General features: G+C 36.8%; 1 protein-coding gene across 1 annotated transcript in view; it reads right to left on the bottom strand.

Moving 5' to 3' along the window:
• LOC137660007 (proton-coupled folate transporter-like) overlaps positions 1-8,851 on the bottom strand; it is an 8,866-nt gene extending 15 nt beyond the window's left edge. The window contains exons 1-5 of the mRNA XM_068394740.1: positions 8,365-8,851; positions 6,473-6,676; positions 3,991-4,524; positions 1,868-2,077; positions 1-336 (exon numbers count right to left, since the gene is read on the bottom strand). The exon at positions 1-336 is cut by the window's left edge and continues 15 nt beyond it. Of these exons, the coding sequence (XP_068250841.1) occupies positions 1-336; positions 1,868-2,077; positions 3,991-4,524; positions 6,473-6,676; positions 8,365-8,607 (1,527 nt within the window). The 5' untranslated portion in view covers positions 8,608-8,851. The remainder of the gene's footprint in view (positions 337-1,867; positions 2,078-3,990; positions 4,525-6,472; positions 6,677-8,364) is intronic.
• Positions 8,852-9,231: the final 380 nt, after the last annotated feature.

Here is a 9,231-nt window from a genome sequence, read left to right as displayed (position 1 = left end):
GGTTTCGAACGCCATATTATCATGTCCTTGGGCAGATTTGACAGTTCCTTTAGAATTATCACCTGACTTGTACTTATCACAATCTTCTATCATTGTTTTTATATTTTCATTCTGACGTCCATTCTTTTGAAGATGTGTCTCAGACATAAACACGCCAAATAGAACAGCGCTGTTGAGAACGCCGAAAAATGCCGACAGGACATGCTGTGACGTCACCAAGTAGTCCCTTGTCGCATCCCAGAAGCTCCTAAATGCCATCTTCTGTGCAAAAGTCATGACTGTCTCCTGCATCGCCAGGATGCCGAAGATTTTGCCTATCTCACCTTTACCACCTATCTGGGGATGCGGAATACAGAGCTATGGTCATAATAGCATCGGCCAGAGAAATAATATGTTTATCATCGTGCCCTTGGCTACCTATCATTAAGAACTTGGATACAATGTTGACCGGTAGGTTGCCAAACCATGATAATGACGATTGCAGACTAGAGGGCAATCGCTATAGTAATAATACCTACGCAGTTAAAAGATTTGCATTATAAAAACGGTAAATGCCTGGCAACATTTATTCCAGGATTTTTACAGTTTTAAAAACGGATATATTGACGTAAAAGAGTGATATTACGGTCACCAATCCGTAAAAGATAATAACGAAGCAAGGTAAAATTACGGTCGCCCGTATTTTACTGAAATACGGTTGAGAAGAGTATATTTTTACGGAGAATATCCGATTAAAATTACGGCTTTTTAACATTGTAGTTGGTTTTGTTTTCCCATTTCTACTGCTTTTTAAGGAAGGATACATGATAATAAAACAACTACAATAATGAAATGGACATCTTAACATGAGAAAAAAAATGCAATTAAATTAAAAACACAAGTAACACAAGTATGATAAATGATAAAGGAGAATTACCCAGCAAGATAAAAATTACTTCTACTAAACAAATTTTGATCTCATTTACTTGTTGACACAAACTTGTTAAAGCTATTTTTGCCTTGGCTAATTGTGGTTTGCTATGCGTTGATAACCAAGATGCGAAAATTACCAGAAATTTTAGATTCCCAATTCGGAAAGATATTGTTAATTACATTTATAGTCCCAAGCCTTACTTCTTACTTTGTTTGTCTATTGGCAGGTAGCTAATATAATTTGGGGATGGAAACGGAAGGTGAGAAAAGAAGATGGCAAAAAATAAACAATAAGAATTAGTAGCACAATACTTTTTCGTCAATACTGCATCTGCTCTGAGCATATCCTCATTGTTCATGATAAATATCATATTTCCATAAACTTAAAAAAACAAAATTAAAGTTTCAAAGAAATATTTGATAACCCTGAAATGCTAAATGTCTTGGAATGTATATGATGAAATGAATCCTGAAAGGTCCTGTAGAGAGTATTGGTTCTCCTGCAGTACAGGACCAGAAAAGCAACCCATAAAGTAAAAGCAAAGTAAATAAATCGATAATAAGAATTATCAAAAACGTTTTCCAGTCAACACTGCATTTGCTCTAAACATATCTTCATCCATTATGATAAAACTCATATTTCAATAAACTTAAAAAGTAAAAATTAAAGTTTCAAAGGAATATTTGCTAAACCCTTAGGCCCTGTCCACACTACCGGGCAGTACCCGACGGGCAAACAGTGATACCAGACCACAATAGTTAGTAAGATTGAGGGTTAATTACGTCAGAAGCGGGAAAACCACAGACAGGGATCTGGCATCATAAAGTGTTGCCAGATCCCTGCCTTTAGTTTTCCCGCTTCTGACGTCATCAACCCTCATTTTCACTAACTATTGTGGCCTGGTATCACTGTCTGCCCGTCGGGGACTGCCCGGTAGTGTGGACAGGGCCTTACATTACTCAATGCGAGTCTGATTCCAACGTCACTGAGGTTATGCCAGATCGAGAAGACCATTGCACCGTAAACGATACCCGAGAGGTCAGGTCGAACCACTGCAATCAACAGCAGATCCTGGAAGACTATCATTCCTTCGGCAGTTGCTGCCAGCAGGCAGTCAGGGATAGGGTATTTCTCCGTTAATCTTATAACTACTATGGTAAATATCTGGAAAAAAACAAAACAAAATCTCTGTTAATTTTAGAACTACCAAGTTAAATATCTGCAAATGAAAGAGCACGCTTATGTTATATTTTCTTCAATGCGTAACGTTATTATTATTATTATTATTATTATTATTATTATTATTACTACTAGCCAAGCTACAACCCTAGTTGGAAAAGCAAGATGCTATAAGCCCAAGGGCTCCAATAGGGAAAATAGCGTAAGGTTGAAGGTGTCTGTTTTCAGTTCCAGTTTCACCAGAATGTCAGCCAGACAAGCCAAACCCCCCTGCAGCGGTGCCCAACTACAGCAGTGGCCTCCCCAGTAAACAGCTTAAATTTACAGTCCTGGGCGTGGATCGATCTGCTGCCATGCAAATGCTAGGCGAACATGTTACCACTGTACTGGCTAGGGGGCTATATTTTTCAAACTTGCATCAATTATAATCATTGCTTTTCTTTATTACATTTTTGTTGTTGCTCTTAATATTTATTATTATTATTATTATTATTATTATCATTATTTTTACCGTTACCGTTATCATTATCGTTATCGTTATCATTATCATTATCATTATCATTATTATTATTATTATTATCATCATTATTATTATTATTATTATTATTAATATCATTGTCATTATCATTATTATTATTACTTGCTAAGTTGGAAAAGCAGGATGCTATAAGCCCAAGGGCTCCAACAGAGAAAATAGTCCAGTGATGAAAGGAAATAAGGAAATGAATAAACTACAAAAGTAATAAAAAATTAGAATATTCTAAGAACAGTAATAACAGTAAAATAAATCTTTCATATATAAACTATAAAAAAACCTAGAAAAAAGAAAGATAACTAGGATGGGGTACCCAAATGTACACCCAAGCAAGAGAAGTCTACCCGAAGACAGTGGATGATTGTTAGGTTATCTAAACGACTTAGCCCAATCTACAACATTGACAGATGAATCTTAACAATTACTAGGTAGAAATAGTAATGGCAATATTTATCAACACTTCCTAGATTAGCCTTATGATAATAATTGAAGATGCAGATAAAGGCGTTTATCAGACTGATAAGTAGCAATGGGTACTCGCATTGCTTGCGGAGACAGTTATCTACTTTAGAAGTGGCTAACTCTCTTAAGATAGGTGAGAACGAATAATTGGGTCGCATATCGGCAACAACAATTATCCTTTCTGATAATGGAGCACTGATTGATATGTCAGCAACAAATGTGGGGTCGTTTGACTCTAAGAGATACATAATAATGGTTTACGGAGGGGGTTGGTGCCGTTTTCTATGTTTCTACCCGGCAAAGGGGTAACGCATGTGGTGTACCATAAATATGACTTCCTGATCATCGACGCCATATAGCCCACATTCCTGAATTAAATTCAGTCATTGAGTCACTGTTCAAGAAGAATTTATTTATTTATTCAGTGGAGGAAAATTAAATGAATTAGCTGAAAAAGTACATTTACGTGAAAAGATAAGATGTTATAAATAATATCTATGCTGAGACTTGGCCTCAGTAAAAGCTGTTATATGATGCAATTAGCCAAATAATCCTAAGAATTCGTTGTAAGTTCTTGATTAATATCATTTAGATACAAGCAATGATTAACTAATAAGGCAAATACATTATGAATAATTGTATCTTGTGAAGACGGCAGCCTAGTGGAAATTAAATGAAAGTAAAATATGAACCAATCATAATTCTGCAGGATTGGGGAACTCTATCAGCAAGCCTCTAATGATCAACAACTTTAATAGCTCTAATAGGACAAATAGAGTACTGCAATTTATGATAATAATAATAATAATAATAATAATAATAATAATAATAATAATAATAATAATAATAATAATAATAATAATGTTTTGACTTTGGTGATGGTATCAGAAAATGAACTCACCTGTCCACAGATGAGGTAAACTGCTGTAACTATGATGAACTGGTCACGGTCCCATCCCAAATAGGTCATCTCCCATTCTGCCAGGAAACTCGGAGGAGAAAACAAAACGAAGAAAGTAACGAATAGGATGAGAAGCAAGTGCACTCGTTGCCTCTGGGGCCTCGCCTTCAAAGCCACGGCCCAAAGGTCGGACACATTTTTAGGATGGAGCAAATCCACGACTGGATTGTTGTCTCTCGGTGGGACTCGAGCTCCGCGTTCGACTTTGTCCTCCTGCAGGAATTCGTTTGACATGAACAGGGCCAGGATATAATACAGGAGAGCCACGATTAGGGCCCAAAAGGGTTTCGCTTCGCACGCGAGTCCTGTCCCGTATCCTATTAACCTCGTTAAAAGCAAGCAGTTAACGCCCACGCCTATTTTTAACGGTCTTGTCTTGGAATCTGTCTTGTCCACTGTCATGCTGAAGAAGGCCATTGGGAAAAAGGATGGGCCTCCGGCCACGCTGCGCAGGACAGTGGCCGCCAGCAATACCTGGAAGAAGAAATGAACAATTTTATCCAAATCTTGCATGGTCAAACATATTTCAACTAAATGTAGTCGTCTTATTTGATTATTTCTTCTGTATTTGTTTATTAAACCGCAATTAAGAGATATGAACTCTTCTTTCTGCAGCGTAGGAGGTTGAAATAACTTGAACATTTTTCCTTTTGAGCGTAAAACTAAAAGACATTTTCTGACAGCTGAGTTGTAGTTACTGGTATCTATCACTACAAAGAGGTTTCACTGCCTACTCTCATCGTACTGGAACGCATAGGACACAGACAAAATCTAATTGACTGCAACTGCAGTAACACCACCCAAAGATTTATGTACACCGACTGCTAGTTGAAAATATGGGTTTTGTTTGAGATATACATAATTGCACAGTCAGGATTTATTTGAGTCAGTGCTTTGAAGCTCAATCTTATTTATTATCAATGTCTAATATACTTGTAATTAACCTATAAAAGATAAAAAAAAAAGTCTTTTTAGTTACCCTTATGGGAATCCTAGCCCTGTGAAATTTAGAATATCACTCGAGTTAACCCTATGAATCTAACCTTCCATTGTGGGCAGCCCATGAGAGTTTAAGCATATGATTTTGTTGTTAAAGATTCCCTATCCCTTCCAGCCAACCACGGGCTCTTGCAATATTACAGCCCAATGGCCTACGAGGCAGTACTGCTATAGTCTAAAACTAATATTCTTCTCAGACCCATGAAAGTCTAAAACGCCCTTTTGGGTAAGCCCGTAAAAGTCTAAACCCCTTTTAAGTAGATCTCACTTGAATTGGGATATTCTTTGGGTATATATATTTTCGATTATCTCCATTAAAGCTAGAATTGTACAAGTCTACAACTTTCCTCAGTGTCACTCAAATTATTATTATTATTATTATTATTATTATTATTATTATTATTATTATTATTATCATCATTACAAGCTAAGTTACAATCCTAGTTAAAAAGTAAGGATACTATGACCCAAAGGGCTCCAACAGGGAAAGATAGCCCAGTGAGGAAAGGAAACGAGGAAAGAAATGTACTACAAGAAAAGTAATAAACAATTGAAATGAATTATTTCAAGAACAGTAACAACATTGAATTAGATCTTTCATATATAAACTATAAAAACTTCAAAAACCAAGAGGAAGAGAAATAAGATAGAACAGTGTGCCCGAGTGCACCCACCAGAAAGAGAACTCTAATCCAAGACAGTGAAGACCATGGTACAGAGGCTATGGTACTACCTAAGACTAGAGAATAATGGTTTGATTTTGTAATGTCTTCTCGTAGAAGAGCTGCTAAACATAGCTAATGTGTCTTTTCCACCCATACCAAGAGGAAAGTAGCCACTGAACAATCACATTGCAGTAGTTAACCCTTTGGGTGAAGAAAAATTGTTTGGTAATCTCAGTTTGTCACGTGTATGAGGGCAGAGGAGGGTAGTTGAATCAGTAGAACTTTAAAAGTTCAAACTTGTAGCATATAATTTTATGTTGATAGGCTGACATAAGTCTTTTTATTGTATATATATGAAATATCTGTTTTAATGTTATAACCGTTTTTAAAGTATTTTATTTTGATTGTTCATTACTTCTCATATCATTTATTTATTTCCTTATTTCCTTTCCTCACTGGGCTAATTTTCCCTGTTGGAACGCTTGGGCATATAGCATCCTGCTTTTCCAGCTAAGGTTGTAGCTTAGCTAGTAATAACAACAACAACAACAACAACAACAACAATAATAATAATAATAATAATAATAATAATAATAGCAGTAGTATCTCATGGGGTGGCTGGTTCCCTGACCAAGCTACTACCTATAAAAATCTTAAACTTTACTGTGTCAGTCAAAGGCCAATCTAAAACTTTGGGCTACCTTGATGAGAGTTGGCCCAACTAAACTTCTCTCTGACAACTAGAACAATTCCCTTACCTCAACTGGCCAGCTTTCGAAACGAACAAACAAGGTGTAGCACAGAGCTGCCATCAAGTACCCCACGATAGATGCTTTCATGAGGCATAACCTTCCATGTCTGTCACTCCAGGGAGCTGCTAAGGATATCACCAGAAGAGATAATGGAATAGAGATAATGTGCGTTGTAGTGACGAAGTCCTCTTCAAGGGCGTAAGTCGCGTTCTGGAAAGAGGAGATTCTGATATCACAAGTAAGAATAAACTTAATAGTGGTGGAAATTATTCCGTTATAAGTATTGGCACTTGCAGTTAAGTGAAACATTATAGGAGTGAATATTACACTGTTAGAAAAACCCGTAATTTTAATCGGAAATTTTCATTAAACATATACTGTTCTCAACCGTATTTCAGTAAAATACAGACGACCGTAATTTTATCTTACTTTGTTATCACCTTTTACGTGTTCGTGACCACAATATCACTCCTTTACGATAATATATCCGATTTTGAGACGATAAAAAACCTGGAATAAATGTTGCCAGACATGTACCGTTTTTTAATGCAAATTTTTAACAGTGTATATTGATTGAGGAGAGAATTCATCTATTAGAAATGGTTTTGTTGGCCATTTACAAATGAAGATATGATTAAGTGAATATATTTCTATCATTTCAGAGGCACGTCCAAAGCTTTCCTTGGTGCTAAGACTCGCTTCTTAAAAGAAAAAAAAATAGTGTCTGCTTTGTTTTTTTCCGGCGCTTTATCAGCGATATTTCTAAACTACTTCTTGAAGATCTTGATTATCTGCTAGTACCTGTGTTGTCTTGCACTTCGGTTTTTTTTTTCTTCTCTTATCTTGATGTCATCACTCTGGCGATAATTATAGCCTTGAAAATTGCTTACACTTTTCTTTTTTAATTCATCCAAACTTGACAAAGTTTTTATTCATTATACGACACAAATGTGTATCCATTTGTCTATCATCATTTTCCAAATGCTAGGTGTGATGATAGACAATTAAAAGAAAATATTACAGAAGAGATGCATTATTTGATTTAACAAGTGACCGTATATCGCATGCATTTGTGATTATGTTACAGTGAAGTAATGACGACAAAAAGGAAGTTCTTATTTGATAAAGAGCGATAAGATAGAATAAACACTATAAGCGTTTCAAGATAAGAATAAGCATCCTGAATGCAGTATCATGTCGTAATAATTTAATAACAATCGCCTGCTTATAGTCTTTCTATGCCAGTCTAAAACTGCAAATTTTCTGAGGACGTCAGTTAATCGTCTCCTCTACATTCCCCTGCATCGTTTTCAATCTCTAGTGACTCATTCTGGTGTTATTCCCATCTTTATTCTTTCCGTAACTCTTTAACTTACAGCTACCTTATGTTATCAGACTTTAGCAAGGCTCCAAGTTTCTGATACATAAGTTGATACTGGTAGGATCATCTGATTAGATACTTTTCTTTTTTAGAGAAAGTGGTATTTTGGAGTCTCCGCGGATGGACTAAAAAGTATTAGAGATATCCTAAATCCTTATCTCTCTCTCTCTCTCTCTCTCTCTCTCTCTCTCTCTCTCTCTCTCTCTCTCTCTCTCTCTCTCTCTCTCTCTCGCAATTAGACAAGATCATAAGAACTCTCTAAATGCTTAAACTAAATCGTTCTACCAAAGAGCAAAATGGAGTCTCCGCGGATGGACTAAAAAGTCTTAGAGATATCCAAAATCCGTATCTCTCTCTCTCTCTCTCTCTCTCTCTCTCTCTCTCTCTCTCTCTCTCTCTCTCTCTCTCTCTCTCTCTCTCACACACACACACACACACACACACACACACATACACACACAAACATACTTCATCAATTATGATAGATAATCAAACGGAACCAAATCCAGCGACTCACCTTCACATGGGTGAAGTTTGCCTCGTCCAAGGAGTCGCACTCTTCGACCGTGAAGTTTTCGTGGAGTCTGCAGAACCTCCGTAACCTGATGTCTCGTTCGACAAAATCGACGGCTTTGTCAGCCGAGACTTTACATATGAGGGTGAGTATTAAGTACAGAAAAGGGGGTGCTCGTCCAACTCGGGCGATGAGCGACTCTCGCTGAGGCGCACCTGTTATTTCGATGGTTTTACTATTAAACATCTTTTTTTCCTAATTAGTTTTTCTTGGCAGTTAGAAATACAAACGTAAGACGTTTCTTGATATATTAGACTGGTTCCGGAAGTTAGAAGTAAAAGTATGGAAGCTGTGCTGTCTGTCTGGGAGGTAACTAAAGACAATGAACTTTCTGCAGAATGCAGCGCTTTGCACCTACGCTTCTTAGTAGTGTGCCCACAATCATCATGTTGTGGAGAGAGCAACGAGGAATCTAGAACGAACCTAGACCCTAGAGCAGTGTTTCCCAACCCTGGGGTAAATTACCCCAGTGGGGTAATGGACCCGTATTTTTGGGGTAATCAAGATTTTCTGAAATTGAGTTATTCACATTCCCATAATTATTGCCATAATTCATACACAAAAATCTGCAATAATTATTTTATAGGAAAACTCAATAATTTTAACTACAAGCAGCCAATAGCGGGCTACATGATCCATACAGTTCATCAGGTGGCTGTAAAAAGACATCCGATGTTACCGGGTATATGTTCAGTGGGGTAATTGATTAGTTGGAAATAAAATTTTGGGGTAATCATTTAAAAAAGGTTGGGAAACACTGCCCTAGAGAGTAGCAGTACAAAATGATAAACTTTATTACTTCTTCTTCTT

Source organism: Palaemon carinicauda, chromosome 20 (genome assembly GCF_036898095.1).
Source record: "Palaemon carinicauda isolate YSFRI2023 chromosome 20, ASM3689809v2, whole genome shotgun sequence".
Classification (NCBI taxonomy): domain Eukaryota; kingdom Metazoa; phylum Arthropoda; class Malacostraca; order Decapoda; family Palaemonidae; genus Palaemon; species Palaemon carinicauda.
The sequence above is the reverse complement of the archived record's forward strand: the minus strand, read 5'-3'. Positions and strand labels throughout refer to the sequence as shown.